Consider the following 16,925-nt stretch of genomic DNA (forward strand, 5'->3'; position numbering starts at 1 on the left):
CTCCCCCCGACACTGTGTGCCCCCCTGAACTGGAGCGGGAAGAAGAGACCTCCAGCCATCCGGAGGGGCCGGATGGACCCGAGAGCAGTAGTCAAGAGGTCCTGAGTGAGACCACGGAGGCGAGTCCCTCGACAGCCGGGACCCCCAGACTCAACACCCCCCGATCTCCTGACACTCCCTGAGGGGCCCAAAGTTCCCCGCCGGTCACCCCACTGAGGGCCCCCGCCAGAGGAGAAGCCACAGTCTGCGGAGGAATCCTGTACCGTCCTCCCAGCTAGCGGACTTTGCGGTGGGGTAAACCCGGACAACCTACCCTCCAGACTGGTAATTGGCCGGTTGGCCCTGTTTTTCATTTCCTGAGACTATTGAGTAATTTGTGTTGAGTTTTTGTTGATCAAATAAAGGTTAGAAGGAATGTAATGTTCGAGGCCGCATGTATGCGGTCTAGTCTTCCGCGCCCCAGGCAGCGCGGCTACGCGAGCGTGTGACGTCACACGCTCGAATATAAAATAAAGGAGGCGTGGCTGGAGCAGGCAGTCCGGACCACGCGCAAGACCAAATGCGTGTCCTGAGTGTTCTTATTGCTGCAGCGCTAATGCCATTGTGCGCCTGCGGCCCATGAGCACCACAACGTGTACACCTCATTTTTTCATGAAAAAGAAGTTCAAGAAAGAACACAACTGGGAAGTAGAACATTATTTCACAACGTATACATTACGTACACTTCTAAATATTACAGGGTCTTTTCTGTTAACATAGTTTTCTTCAGGGCTGCGCAGCTTTTGGTTCTCAATAACTGGTGGTTTGGGGAATTTGAAGACCCAGCCTATGTGATGGAGGGTTGGTTGATTGACGAGACCCCTCTCCGGCATTTCCTGTATGGGGTATCGTACCTCAGCAGCTCCCACCTGCTAGACATGTGGGTATTAAGATCTGTAAGGAGGTGGCAGCATTAACGGAGTGAAAGGTTTGACGTACGTTACAGACTCCCCTGTGAGTGAGCACCGTCCTGCGAGAGTCAACTGGTTTGCAGGGCTTTCAATGCTAGGATCTCAACGGCACCTTGGTTAAGATCCCAGCATTCAGTCCCCTGGAGGACAAAAGAATTCTGACGAATATCTCAGAACACAAGATTTCCAACATTTATTGGTCCCTGGTGGTCAATGCAGTTGACGCCTTTGGGCCGCTGTGTGAGGCCTGGTAATGGGTTGTGACCCCTTTCACAATTAGGACTGGGGGAGGCGCTGGCCTTGCAGATATAGGCGGCCATTGCGTCCCAGTGCGGCTGATTTAGTTGCAATATGGTGTACTTTATCAGGGAGAGGTAGTAGAGGAGGGGGTTGATCGAGTCCGTAAGTTGCCTACGCTGCTGAACAGAGGCAGGATATGTTCTGCATAATGTTTCGGGCTGTGTGGTGTTAGCTCCCTACTGGGAGTGGGTTTTCATTGTTTGGTTGAAGTGCTGGGTCAGACCCAGCCGCGGACCCTGCAATGTGCCCTGCTACATATCATAGATGAGGCGGGTGGTAATAGATACAAGTGGGCCTTGCTCGGGCTGGGCCTTGTCATTGCTAAAAGAAACATAGCAAGAGCTTGGAAGGACACTTGGGCCCCCAGTGGATAAGTTTGGTGGGTGGTGGGGTGCAGCTCATACACTGAACATCGTGGGTTGCTATGCTGCGGGTGGGAGTGTTGTTTTTCTGTTTTGTTGTTTTTTCTGTATTGTGCAACACTATTAGGGGTTGAACAACAAAGTTTGGGGGACCATCAGTCCGAATGTGTGCTGGCTGTGTTGCATCAGAGCCTGCCTTCTGTACGCCGCTATTGTTCTATATCAATCTCAATAAAAATGTCAATAAAAATGCTTCAGATAAAAAAACAACATTTCTTCAGTCTGAAAGAGGAAATATAAAACTTTAATTAACGGGAATGACAATGTGTGATATTTTGTGTTCTATTTCAGAGGAGGTGTGCACATTGGTAATTACAGAAGCCTACCCAGAAGACTCCGGAGTATTTAAATGTGTCGCAAAAAATAATGAGGCTGTTGTGACCTCCAGTGCCCATCTGTTTGTTTTCCCAGGTAACAAGAAGTGACAATTATGAGTGGTGGGATTTTTCATGGGCACAGGATACTACCCACTGAGTGATTCAATCTGTACCAGTGCCAATTTAATTCTGTTTGTTCTGTTGCTGGAGTCTGTGTGCATGTACTGATGTTCTCTGGCACCTGGATTTGTCCTGTGATTGGGCAAAAAGTGGAGTTAGACTACATATTTTTCTGATATTTACTATCAGTCAATCAGCCAAACCAAAAATGCGTATCAATAAATGTCCTTTCGGCCATGCACGTAAATGCAAAATTACAGTTGCCCTGAATTAATATATTCAAACACACAAAAGGTTGTGGGAAAAGTGTTTGCAATCGCTTTGGGTAGAATTCCTACTCATTTTTTTTGCCCACTTGGTCACTCTAGACAGAGGGCCAGCTTATGCAAATTAGTACAGACTTTGCGCCTCAAGAGAATAGTCCATTTCGAACTGCAAGCTGAGGCACCTGTCAGAGGGTAGCACAACCAACCGCAGTCCGGTTTAGAAATTTTTAGGCCTTGTCAGTGAGGTAATGTTTGGATCCTGTGGCACAGCGAGTAAGGAACCGAATATAACCTTTATAAATAAACCCTGGTTTTCTCCCACCTCTTCTCCCTCGTATGAACTTCTGTTACCTAACAGTTGCTAACTGAACCACATTGTCAGTACCAAAAACACTGTCCAATGTCATCCTGGACTGTAATCACCAAAGCCTAATTCCATGATGGACCTGCTCTCCCTCACTTCCTTAAAATTCATGCTAACGGCTATCAAATGTATCCAAGACAAAACCTTAGACTTCCACAATATATATCACCTTTCTGGACTTGACCTACCAATTTTAGATTCATTTAATGATCTTATCTTTTCCCTGACACTGTGCTACACGACCATCAACTCTTTATGGGATTTTAAAGTCACAACACTTTGAAAGGAAGAACAGTTGCCTATTGCATGTCCACCTATAAATGTCAAACAACAAATTTCACACCAAACTAGGAACAAAATAAGTACTCTACCTCTGTAATAGCAACTGCTAACATCATGAACTCAGATTAAACTTCACTGGTTCGGCCTACAAGGCACCCCTTCACTTCTCCATCTATAAGGTGAATCTTATTTGGTTTGGTAAAGATCTGAGCTCTAGCAAAACATGTCCAGAAAATTGAAATGACATGGAAAAAATAGCAATCTCTCGAAACCTCATCAGTACAAAAAAATCAAGGAACATTTCACAGATATAATTCTCCACACTAACACCCATTACTTAAGAAGCCAAATCATCTCAACATGTAACCCCCACTCCCCCAGAGTTCTTTTGAATATATGACCATCTTTTTGGGTACCTGGACCTCTTCTGCCCAGTAACATCCTGTTCCCACTTGCAAAGTCTGAGCACATCCCAGTGACCATTTTCTATATGAAGGTGGAAAACCTGACTGGACTGTGACTTTTCTCAAGTGGATGTATGACGTTACAACGCATACTTTTACCACGCATGCCTTTACAACGTGGTTTTTACATCGCAAACCTTTACAACGCATAGCGCTTTGGGGTGCTGGATAGTGAATAGTTTAATTTACTATTCCAACTCCAGTCCCCGTGGACACTAGGGAAGGTGTTGGATAGTAAATTAAACTTATTCCCTATCCTAGAGAGCCCCCCAGCGCAATGCGTTGTAATGGTTTTCGTTGTAAATACCGCGTTGTAAAGGCACTGCGTTGTAAAAGTTTCGTTGTAAAGGTTTTTCACCTTCTCAAGTGGGTCCATTTTCAAGTAAATACTGACCCTATTAAACCAGACAAGAAAGTAGGCACTCTGAAGTTAAACTAGTAGGTAGATTTCTTTAAGCTCTGAAAATTCGTAAAAGCAGTGGATCAGCGAAATATCCAAGACTTTTACTTAATCATGATTGTTTCTTTCACTGTTATCCACCAACGTTTCGCAGCTTTGTGGCCTTTTCATAAAACTTACCTTTCAGTGGTCCGATTTGAAAGGCACACTTTCTGTAGCATTGTGCAGGACTTAAAGGTTAAAGTGAACTTGCCTTTCAGCGAATTACGTCTAAAGAAAATAAATTAACTACGGTCATAGCCATTCCTAAGTACCCTGAAGGAAAGACCCACATACAGTGTTTAATAATCTACTGTGTCAGACATATGCATGTTGGTTAGAGCATATGAGAGGAAACATCATACAATCTGCTGAGCATGTCATTCAGCATTGGTAGACCTGTAAAAATGATGGTGGCCTTCCTCTAAACTTTTTGCCTTTGCTCCCCCTCTTTTGCTAAAATTCATTTTTCTTCTCCTGAGGACTCTGTGCACTTTACCACTGCTAACCTGCCTGTGCTCATTCCCTAAAATATGGTAAAATTGGCTTACACATTATTGCCATTTTCAATTTACTTTTACGTCCCTTGTAGAGTGATATGCCATATACCCAGGGTCTGTAATTTAAATGTTAATAGTGGGCCTGCAGCACTTATTGTGCCACCCACCTAAGTAGCCCCTTAATACATGTCCCAGGCCTGCTACTGGAGCCTGAATGCAGTTGTAAACTGCAGATTCAACTTGGCATTCTAACCCTCTTTGCCAAGCCTTAAACCCTCCTTTAATTGCATATATGTCATCCATAAGTTAGGCTTTAATTAGCCCATAGGGCAAGAGGCATTGTAATTGAAAGGTTATACCTGTACATTTAAGTTTTAAATGTCCTAGTAATGAAAATCCCTAAACTCATTTTTCACTTTTGTGAGGCCTACCTCTCTCAAAGGATAACACAGGGGTGCCTTATTACATTTAATAAGTGCTAACTTTTGATTTGAAACAGGTACAAATGTTGCATTTGGTGTCTGAGAAATTGTATTTTAAAATCCTCTTTAATTTTAAAGTCGGATTTTAAGTTACAGTTTTTGAAAATCCTACTTCTAGAACATTGGCATTATCCTGTTCTAAATCTTTGGTGACTACAGCCTGTCTTAGGTTACATAAGTGGGTGTATTTGAACTTTGGTTTTTTCTGCTAGACAGCCACACAATAGAGGGATAAAGTGTGTCTGGATGGGCCATCAACTAGCACAATGGGAGGACGGAGCAGGGCACAGCCCACCAACAACTTAATAGGCGGCACCCTACCTTCACACAACAGAAGTATACCCCTGCATCGTTCATGCAACCAGCTTGGAGCCAGGGCAGGGAAGTCAGGAAACTTTAAGCACTTCAAAGGGAGTTCTTTAAAAACTTCTCCTAATTCAAAGAAGGTACCAGGTATAAAAATAGAACCCTCAGGCCCACTTTTCAGTATACCTCTGGACATGTGGATGACTCAGAAGGAGTGCAGTGCTGCTCTGCAAGAAGGACTGCTACCCTGCAGCCCTGCTACCTGAGTGAAAGGACAAATCTCAGCAAACACAAGGAGATGATAGACGGAGCGCTGAAACTTTTCAAATACTCACCCCAGTCACAGATCTGGGTTGAATCCATCATCGTTCTTTAGCTCACTTCGCCACCCTAGTTCAGACCCAGCTATATGGAAATCCGTTTTGGGAACAGTCTAGTCCAAAATGCGAAACCAGGGCTTCCCTGGGCCGGAAACAAGTATCCTCGGACTGGTTTCAGGGTGAAAAACACACAAAGTACTAATGGCTGGGAGTGAGGAAATAAAGGTTGCGTGATATCAGAGAAAAATAAAAAGATAAAGGACAAATCCTTTCAGAATGAGAACCCTCACTCCCCGTAAGGTGACATGCTTCAACTCCCTGAGTGGAGGAGCTGAGTTGTTTTTGAAGAAGAGCGGTAAAAGAAGGTGAATGAGGGGCAGAGTACAAGAACGTGATATATGTGGTGACTAAAATCCTCTAAGGCAGTCCACTAAATCTTTATTGGGTAGCCTAAGGGACAAAGTTAAAAAAGGAGAGGCTGAGGATTAATCAAATATATCCCCCATGAGGGTCAACATGTTTATGCCATAAGTTGGTCCCCTATAAGGATCCAGGGGCATTTGTCAGGACGTTAGTGTTAAATAGTCACTCTTCAAAAGTGCATAAATGTGAAAAAAAATCGGAGGGAAAAATTAAAGGAAAACGTGTTTATACTGGCCACCACAGTATCAGGGCGGACAGGCTGGCGATGACCCATGTAATTCTTAGGGGTTCGTCTTCCTGAAAATGAAAGTATAATCATGACATCACATTGACAAAATATTCTTTCTAGAAATACACAATGTATGTATGTAATCAGTCTATCTTACCTATTGTGGGTGTGAAAGAACTGCTCTCCAAGCTCTAGGTACGCCTCATAGTGCCCAACTGCAAGGTAAGGATGCACAGCAGTTTTCTGTTAAATGTGTATATCTAGACACACATAAAAGTGATGTGCATGATACAGCAGCAAATGGCTCAGATTAGTATAGATTAAAAGTGAATAATTGAGCCGGAAACTCAGGGTGCCTTAACATTAAGTAAGTCTAGAGAGGTAGCTACATCAGCCACGTTATGTTAGCAGGATTGGAAAACCCCAGGGCCTGTAATACATATTGGATTTGGCATCCCTTAATTAATGCTCATAAGTGTAGCGACTAGCCGATTAGTCTGTAAAAGCTGGAATCAGCACAGTTGTTTCTTCGTAGTAAAAGAACCAGTATAGTGCGTATTAAGTTTGAGATCTTTTAAAAGAACATTGCAAGGGTATATTGATTTAGCCGATTGGCCTCAGAAAACCTGAATTGGCATGGATGTTTCTTCTTAGTGAAAAAGGCAACATTTGCATGGGATCGGTCTCTTTAGACCCATGCCTCCAACCCCAGTGTCTCAATACTGGTCCCTGTCCCATTTTACAAATTCATGCATATACAGATTGGCCATGCTGGGAACGAAGGTACTTCCCATGGGATTACCTGATGTTTGTTAGAATAGTAGGTCCTGATACTGAAAAAAGTAATTTTTCATTGCTAGGGTCGCACAGTCCATAATAAAGAAGGTGGCTGTCATTTCCCCCTCTGTTCTCTGTTCCAAAAGTGTTCTGATAGCTGATAGAGTATTGTCCTGAGGGATATTCTTATATAACGATTCCACTTCAAATGAGACCAAGAAATGTAAACCAGTATCAAAGGGGATGTCTGTCAGAACATTCAACACGTGCTTAGTGTCCTGCAAATACAAGGGCATAAAGGCTAAAAAGGGACATAGGAAACAATCTACACACTGAGATAAAGCTTCTAACAAAGACCCTATCCCAGATACTATTGGCCTACCCAGTAGTGGCCTCTTGGGTTTATGAATTATGGGCAGGATATAGAAGTAGGCTGTCCTGGGGTTGGTGGGTTGTAAAAATCCGCACTCACTCTTGGTGATCCACCCTTCTTCTCTACCCTTCTTCGCCAGGTCTCGGATGCGCCTCTGTAATCTAGATGTTGGATCACTCTGTAGTTTTGTGTAGGGCTTGGTATCTTGTAGTTGTTGGAAGCACTCATCGTGGTATTCCTTGTGATCCATAATAACTGTGGCACCAACCTTGTCTTTAGTTTTAATGATAATCTCTTCATCACACCCAATGCCCTAAGGAATGTCATCTCTTCCTTGGCGATATTGAAAAAGGGGGAGTTTGGCAAGTGATGTCTGATGTTCACAATCTTTCAGAACTTCTTTTTCGAAGGTGGCTACTTCAGTGGGGACCAAGTGCAATGGTGGATTAAAAGTTGATTTATTTTGCAACTTTCTGTTGTATCAAAAACAGACCGGTCAAAGAAAAAATTCAATCTGATCTGAAAGAATTCTGAAAGTTCAATGCACATGGTAAAGTCATCACCTAGATGAGAAGGGACAAATCCAAATCCTTTATTGAGAACTTGGGTTTCCAAAGTAGTGAGGCTCCTCTGGCTCAAGTTAACGATCAAGTCGGCACATGGCCATTTGAGGCTGGTGGGTCCTTGGTCGTACTCCTCTTCACTTTTGTTTGATCAATGGATCCTGTTAGATCTGGGGGTCTCTAGTTAGAAATGGTATTCACCTTTGTCCAAATAGGGACCCTTACTTCTAAGCCAGGATAAGGGGATTACACTCCTTAATAACCCCTGCTCACCCCCTTGGTAGCTTGGCACAAGCAGACAGGCTTATCTCAGAGGCAGTGTGTTAAGCATTTGTGAAAATACACAGTAATACAGTGAAAACACTACAGATGGACACAACACAGGTTTAAAAAAAAAGTATTCTTTATATAGAATTAAACACAAGACCACAAATGACAAAAATCGACAATACTACACTTAAGATGACTTAAAGATGAATAAACGTTGCTTAGTTCAAGTTGATGATAAATGGGACAAAGTTCTCAACAAAGTACCTGGATGCGTAACGCAAAGTAAACAAAAGGCTTGCAAAAGGGGATATGCGTGGGTTTGATCCGGGGGAGATGATGCGTCATGCCTCAATGCTTGTGCAGAGTAGGGGATGCGTTGTGATCCTTACCGGTGCGGAGGTGATGCGTAGATTCTCGGCCTGCGGGACCCTTGCGGTGCGCAATATGACGCATTGATGCGATACTATGATCCGGTTGCGATGCGAGAAGATGGTGCCCTTGATGCAGCGATGCGTTGACGATGTGATGACGCCTTGGCAGCCTTGCGACGATTCTGTACTTTGGAGCCGCGACAGTCCCTGCGGCACGCTTCTCCAGTGATGCGATGGCAACTCTCACGATGGCGTCATGCTTCTCCGGTGATGCGACAGCAGGCAGCTTTGATGAACACACACTTCGAGGGAGATGCGGCGAAGGCTCGCTTCTCCAGGGATGTGACAATTTCAGTTGAGGCGGCGACACGCTTCCTCTTGGTACGTCGCGCTTCCAGCTCCCAGCCACACGCAAATGTCTCGAGTTGAGAATTCCCAGCAAGGAAATTCAGAGGGGAGCTGGAGATAAAGACTTTTGTCCCTGCGACTTCAGCAGGAGGCAAGCACAGTTCAAGCCCTTGGAAAATATTCTGTAAATGATGAAAGTCCTTAAAAAGTTCCTTCTCCTTTCCTTGGCAATGAAGCAACCACTGCAGGCCAATCCAGCAAACAGCACACTGGCAGAGGGGCAGTACAAATCCTGCAGCTTCCTTGGCAAAAGGTTTCTTGTTTCAGAAGTGATCTAATTTCTTGGGATCAGGGTCCCAATATTTATACCCCAAAATCCTGTGTTCTCCGAAGGCAGAGAGGCCTCTGCTTAGTCCAAACCAGTTCCTGTGCACTTTGTTTACATGATTCTCTTCTTCCTTTCACTGTGCAGGACAGAGCCATCAGCCGCCCCACAGGAGGTGGAGCCAGAACAGGGGAGGGAAGATACAGCTCTGGAGCACTTTGTTGACATTATTCCTCCTCTCCTTTCACAGTGCAGGGCAGAGACATCAGCCAAGCCACAGGAGGTGGAGCCTGCATTGTAGAGAGAAGGCCCAGCCCTATTCAGGTTCCAGGTGCAACTCCTCCCTCCCATCTAAATGCAGATCACTCTATTCACCCCTGGGCTGTCCCAGCCTGTCTCCTGGAATCCCCCAGCCCTGTCACTCACAAACCCAGACAAGGAATACACAACCTAGCAGAGGCAGGCCTGGACAGTTAGGCAAGAAAAGATCTACTTTCTAAAAGTGGTATTTTCAAACACAGAATATTAAAACCAACTTTACTAAAAGATGCATCTTAACATTCTGAGTTCAGGCATAATAAGTTAGAATTTCTACCATGTTTCCTGAGTAAGTAAGTAAGTAAGTAAAATGTTTATTGTATGTAGTTAATTAAAACCTTTAAAATATTGATGACATAAAAAAGAAAAAAAACACGTGATTTAAAACTATTATGAACAAGCTGACGGATCATTAAAAAAGAAAGCTTTCTGTAATGTCTTGTGCATGATATATTTGCGGATGTAACTGATTTATTGCACGTTCACACAATCGAATTCTTACCTTTGGAATCCTTGTTCTCAATGTTCACTATTAACTGAAGTGCCTTTTGGCAAAATCTAGCGGCCCTGCAGGCTATCTGCAGTTGGTAACTGTTCAGAGCTAGTATAACGGCCGGGCGGCATGATCTAATTTGAGAAAGTCGGAATACGTGAAGTAAATAATAACGTCTCAAGTTAGTCAAAGCCGGACAAATGCACAGTATGTGCATCATAGTTTCTTCCATTTGCCCACATAGTCTACAAACAGGTGTCGGCCATGTTTGTTTCCATGCCGGTGTCTGATCTTTTAATATGGAGGTTCCCAGCCGTAATTTTAGAAGTATTTTTTGGGCTGCTGGGGATATATGATTAACTAAATATGGTTGCGACTCCAATTTCCCGTACGTGGACAGCACAGTCCAACCATGCTTTTTCTTCGCTGTAGCAGCTTTGTCTATTGCCCATGATCTTTGCTTTGCTGCCGCGTTGGTCTCTTTTTTGAAGGCCGCAAATGATTGATTTGTGTTCCATGCCTTTTCCAACTTGAGGTTTGACACGGCGTTCTCCCATGCCATTTTCCAAGGATTTTTGGACTTTTTCTGGTTGTTCATCTCAAACCAACAGTGGCCCATGAGCGTGTTCTCTTCAGCAGATCTCAGTTTCCAACATGTTTTTAATATGGCTGCTTGTCTGCTTAGGTGCTGATTTAGTAGAACAAATTCCAAGCGGATCTTTGGTTGGGAATCAAACCTCGAAATCTGGAAAATGTATTTGAACAGCTCTGATTGTTGTGAGTTCAAAAAGTTAGCGTCTTTTCCCTTGTACAGTTCGGACCCATATGTGAGAGATGGGAGAAATTTTGCAGCTATTACCTTCAACAAGTGCAAGTTAAATGGACAATTCAGTTTCGTTTTTAATAGGTTTAGTGCAAAGCGTAGTTTGATTGCCTGAGCCTTTCTGTATGACTGATGGTCTTTCAGCGACCACCTGGCATCGACTACTACTCCCAAGTATTTGTAAGTGGTGGTCTGCTCTATTTTGCCTGCAATGTGCCAATTAAAGGATTTCCTCCCAGGCCGAGAGGCAAAACAGACTATCTTTGTTTTTTTTAATTGATTTGCAGACCTTGTGCACTGATGTAATCGTTGAGCTTCGTGATGGAGCGTTGTAACCCAACGGGGTCTGACTGCATAGTACGATGTCGTCTACATACTGTATGCTCCTGATTTTGTGGTTGGCTAACTTTGGTGGATCACTTTCTATTTCCGCAATGCTCTTGTCAAGGTCCGCTGTAAAAATGTTGAAAAGAGTTGGTGCTAAAACGCAGCCCTGCTTGAGGCCTACATAGGTGGGGATTTTTTCTGTCGTTCTATCGCCATTGGCTAGTTTTATTCTAACCCAGGTGTACGAGTATAGGTTTATAATGGCCCGCAACAGTTTCAATGGTATTCCCCGGTTGGCCATCTTTTGCCATAATGTCTCCCTCGGGACTGTGTCGAACGCTGCTTTGAGGTCTACAAAGCACGTATACCGCTTGGCTGATTTTTCCTTTCCTTTATCCACCATAAGATTTAGCGCCAGCAGCTTGCATGATGTGTTGGTACCAGGCCTGAAGCCTGTCTGCGTGATCGGCAGAATCTTATTCGCACAGACCCAATCTTCCAAGTCCCTCAGAAGATTTGAAGCATAAATTTTGGCCTCAACATCTATAAGTGCGATGAGGCGGTAATTGCCTGGATCGGACCTTGTACCGGCCTTGAAGATAGGATGTAAGATGCTGCCTCTCCATGACTCAGGGATACTTCCGTTTTGAAATACATTGTTATAAAGTGGGTTGAGATATTCTGCCCAAACTGTTGGTCTTGTTTGAACAGACCATTCGGTAGGCCGTTTGGGCCTGGGGCCCCTTTGGACTTCAAGTTTTTGAGTACTATTACTACCTGAGATGGCGTTATCCAATTTCCATCAGGTTGTGTCTCTGCTTCTTGGTTATTTATTAGTTGGGTCGTCTGCTGGCCCGGGTGCCATGCTGGAGTGTTGTTACATTGAGCTTGCTCTATATGCCGTATATAGTCTCCCTCAAGTATGTTGGCATTAACGACCTGTTCCGCTCCATTTGCCACTTTATTTATTTCAGCCCAGAATTTCCCGTTGTTGTTTGATTTGCTGGATTCTAGTAGTGCTTGCCAGATATCTGTTTGGTATTTAGATTTTTCTAACCATACTTCTTTTTTGTAGTTTTGTCTTAAACTGTAAATTTGTTTACCAGTATCTTCACCCTTTGTCTTGGCTGTTGCGTGTAGCTTTCTGATTTCTTGGTTTAGGGACCTTTTCTTACGCACTATTGGTCCCAGAGACACTTGGGGTGGTTTTCCGGTCTTCCTTTTGGTGATATGGGTTTGATTAGCGAATCTCTCCATTATTTTTATCATCAAACTTTCCCAGTTGTCCCGGGGGGCGAATGCGTCTACACCGATCGTTTCTGAGTGTACATTTTGCACATACGTCATTATCTCTTTGATGTTATTGCCATTCCATACTAGTCTCTTGAGATTATAGAGACTTGAAGGTTCAATCAGGGCTTTGCATGGAGTGGTCCTTTTGTGTTGGACGCTGAATTCAATGGCTTGCAGGCTGTGGTCGCTCTCCAGTTTGAGGATGATTTTGTAACTCACAATGGTTTGCAAGGTCTCTAAGTCCACAATTGTATAGTCCAGTACAGATTGAGACTGTTTGGCTATTCTATTTGGCGCCGCTGGTTGATCTTGTGGAAACTGGCCGTTCAAAGCAACCATTCCAACTTCAGAGAGCATTAGTGCACACTGTTGTAGTGTAGTTCCTATTTTCCCTATAGGCCCTGCGCATTGGAATAACATAAACAGCAGTGTAGACATAGGACTGCGGTCTTCTAGGTCTCTACTGACTATGTTAGACTTAACTTAGGTTTGCGCCAGCTAGCTCAGAGGTCACTGGAAACTTTCTTGACTGAATAGGAAGTGATCAGCTTCCCTGGCTCAGACAAGAAGGGATTCAGCTTCCGACAACCGCATAAACATGACAACTTTGCTCCTCAGAATAAGAGTCAATCTCTAGAGTCGTGTGAAACAATAGACAGCTATTTCACTCAGTCAGTTGTGCAGATTTACTTTCACCAGAGTGCAGAGAATAGAGAGACGGGCGTTTTCAATAAAAGATATTATTTATTGAGCAGTCTTCCTTCTCATGCAAGAGAAATGAATTGCCACAATTGCAAGACTTGTTATTATGAAAAGTGCGTACAGTAAAAGGAGTATTACGAAATAATACTGTAAAAGCATTGATATGGTTTCTTAGCCATAAGATAGTTAAAATGACTAAAATATATACATTCATATATACATTGGCTAACGACCTCAACTGGTGCTTCTAACTACGCCTACCCCGGTGTACCTGACCTAAGCCTAATACATGGGAGGGAGTAAGTAAGTAGCAGTTTAAGTTAAGTTGGTTTTGCCATCAGTTTGTTTCAAAAATTCTCTCTAAGGGTTTAGTCAGCACCGTACCTCTGGAATAGAATGCAGGAGGTCTGGTATCTCCTCTCAGGACCCGATATTCCAGTCACCCGCAAGGGTAGGCTGGAAACGCCGGAGCTGGATTTTCTCGGCAGGAGAAAAGACAGTGTCTTTCTCAGCGCGTCAAGGCGGAGGGGCAGCGTCCGTGGGCTCCTCGCATCTGCTGGGCTCTCTGCAAGGGGACAGCTGTTCTGCTCCAGTATTCACCACCACCGTGTTTGCTTAAGGCAACGTTGGTACATTTATACCTGAAAGGTGCCGAGTTTGACGTAAGTTTTTGGACATAAGACGTCAATAAAGATGTCACTAAGAACTGGTCGTTCTTACAGTGCTCGCAGGAGTTCTATTACTAATCAAAACAAAGCAAGCGGGGCTTTCCCAGGTTGCTGGGGGTTTGTTATGTCGAAAGAACTTGGTGTGCTATCTAGGAATCTAATGAAGTGGCTTCTGCTGTGTCATGGATTGTCTTGGTCTGCAGAGGCGAGTTACTGAAATATGGCTCTGATTGTTATGCCGTTTATAGGGATATGTATTGATTATAGCCGTATAGGGGCATGAGGTCACAATATTGATCGGGTCCTAGATAAAACACATCACCCACTCCACGAATTTATGTCCATCAAATTACTAAAAACTAAAGCAATAAGAAGCACGTGTATTCCTACCAACCCCAAAATACATTTTGCATTTGAAATGGTGTACATGAAATACATGAAAATGAATAGGTACTGTACGTCATCAAGCATAGTAATCATTCAAAAAAATATTGCATATGCATTCAGTTGAACGATTCTGCTAAGAATTACACATGAAAAGTCTCTAAATACAGAAAAGAAGGGCGAGACTATTTCATCACATAGTAAATTCAATTGTTTGTAAAATGTGCTGGAGGCTGAGGTAATATTTTGTCTCTAGATCTACTAAAAACAGAAGCTCTGTTCTTTATGAATAGTTCTACTTCAAGCAAAGTACGTGTGCCAGAAAAAAGGTAAATATTTTGGAAATTTTTGAAAAGAAAATAATTTCATGATGAGCGGGGAAAAAAATAGTTCAAAACGCTTTTCAGTAGCTTTTGTTTATCAAAGCTGAAGGCCGAATTCAGAGTTCATGGGAACGCTGTGTGCCGGATTCTTTTCCAAAAGTTATTGTTTCTGTTCAGGGGAGAACATCATTTCAGACAGGCTCTCAAAGAATTGGTCTACATATTCAGGTGACAGTTCGACCAAGTTCGATAATGCTGTAACTTGGCAGTTGTGAGAATGATTGCTATCATCGATTTCAGGATCAGCAATGCTCATAGAAGGTCGTACCTGTGTGATGCTGCTTTCATTTCTAACTTCACTGCCACCACCTAGTCGTAGCGCAGGAGTCTCAACGAATGCCGTCATCAGGATTGGTAACCGCTGGGGACAACACGATGCGTGAGCCGTTACTGGACTTAGCAAAGTATCGACGTCCATTGGTATTGCTGATGGTAGTGCAAGACATGTGTCTAACACGCATTCCTCTCCGCATAGCATACATCGAAGCACAGGTAAGATGCAGGTCTGCCATATAGGTCTGAATGAAATAAACCAGGTCATATTCAGATCTCGTAGCCAGGCTATCCCAAGGACTTTAGTTATGCGGTCCCGGTAGCGTATTGCTAGGATCGTTTCTTCCATCCGTGCCGGAGTCATGTCTGCGTTTTGGTTTGCCATATCGGAGCAGGAGGGTCAAAAATAAAATACCTGCTACGAGTCCCAAAAGTAGTGGTAGGCCGCCAAAGATCGAATGGACAAAATTTAGAAAGATACCCAGGACTGCTTCAAATGATGTTAACAGTCCCGAAAAAATTGTCTTAAATACACTCGAGATACCACTGGCATTCGACATATTTAGGATTTGGCTGAGTATTTCTGTGAAATGCACCGGGCAATTTGTTGATAAAAGTGTATGTATCTCTGCCACCGTCCTTGCAACTTGGAGATCATACGTCTCTTTTGATGACGAGATGGGCACCGTTGTCTGCAAAAGCACAGACTTCATTCTGCCTAAAGTATCAATTCGTATAGAAGAGATATTCAAACTAGGCCAAATCGGAGCCACTGAGTCTCCAGGGCCATTCGGATACAATGCTTGCATACAGCAAGTGACCATGGAACTCACGCTTAAGAGATATGCTTTCCCTGGCACCAAGCCACAACAGCTGTGATCCGTTATTAGAACGTAACTCCCGTTAGAAAGTTGCCTAAAGAATGGCTCTATTTGTGCTGCAGGTGTGCAGTGCTGGTGGCATGAAAGGTTATTCGAAGTACCCTCACAGGACCCATGTAAGTTAATACCTTGGCACAAAAGTATACCGCTTAGTGAATGTTTACACTCATTACCACTAAGAAATACATTTTTGTTGTTGTCACTATAACATGTGTGTGTATAAGGTAATTTACATGTTAACTTAATGTATCCTTTACCCAACTTTTCATACTGGCCTGCCGGTATATACTCAAGCAATTTTTAAATTGGAAAGTTGTTATCGGAATTGTGATAATCCTGTGTATTATCCATTCATTGACAGGTCTTTCTGACATTGTCAATGGTAATCTCTCAAGTTTTTCGATGCTCAGGATTGTATAGTCTGCTCCTTTCTGTGCCAAACTGATTTGTTTATCAGTAAGGTTAAAGATGGAAAACAATGACGTTGTGTTGATTAAACGCCATGGCACATAGCCCGAACGGAGATTTTGCAACGTCCAGCCTAGCTGTACAATAGAACGTAATTGGGACTGGCCATGTTGTAACATTAACAAGTCCTGGTCTATTATATCAGTTGCAGATGTACAATACTGTCTAGTGAATATATTCTGGAGGAGAGAGTCATTAACCCATTGTCCACAACAGAAAGTGATTTTTCCAAATTTATACGATCAATTTCTCGTATTTTCTCGGCTGTTTCAATTTGAGTTTCTTTCCATGCCTCGTTGTATGCAGCATATATGCTGGCCGCTATGAAACGTTTTTGACGCTGTTTGCGTGGTCCCATAATGAAATCGCGCAAGTCAGCACCATCTTTAAGTAAAGACAAGTGTTGCTTAATTTGTGCCATTGTGGATGTTTGTAGCCATTCAAGGCATAGTTTCCCTACACTGTACGTTGTTACTATCCCTGGATGTTGTCTCTGGGAGTATCTAGGGTCTGGTCTGGTCATTTTTAACCCCTGTACTTTGTTCAGGAATCTATCTTGACAGTTATTCGTGTCTGTAGGCCAGATTAACCACTTTTTCCAATCAGGATGTGTTCTGTTTTCATTTTAAATTTGGGATACGTCTATTTCAATATCTGTGGTTGCATTATCAGGTATTGGCTTTGGAATAGACAGTTTGTTG

General features: G+C 43.3%; 1 protein-coding gene across 2 annotated transcripts in view; it reads left to right on the plus strand.

Moving 5' to 3' along the window:
* MYOT (myotilin) overlaps positions 1 to 16,925 on the plus strand; it is an 801,437-nt gene that overhangs the window by 369,423 nt on the left and 415,089 nt on the right. For both annotated transcript variants that reach the window (XM_086931487.1, XM_086931486.1), the window contains exon 8: positions 1,964 to 2,083. In XM_086931487.1, coding sequence (XP_086787613.1) covers positions 1,964 to 2,083 — 120 coding nt within the window. The remainder of the gene's footprint in view (positions 1 to 1,963; positions 2,084 to 16,925) is intronic.

Source organism: Lissotriton vulgaris, chromosome 7 (assembly GCF_964263255.1).
Source record: "Lissotriton vulgaris chromosome 7, aLisVul1.2, whole genome shotgun sequence".
Lineage (NCBI taxonomy): Eukaryota > Metazoa > Chordata > Amphibia > Caudata > Salamandridae > Lissotriton > Lissotriton vulgaris.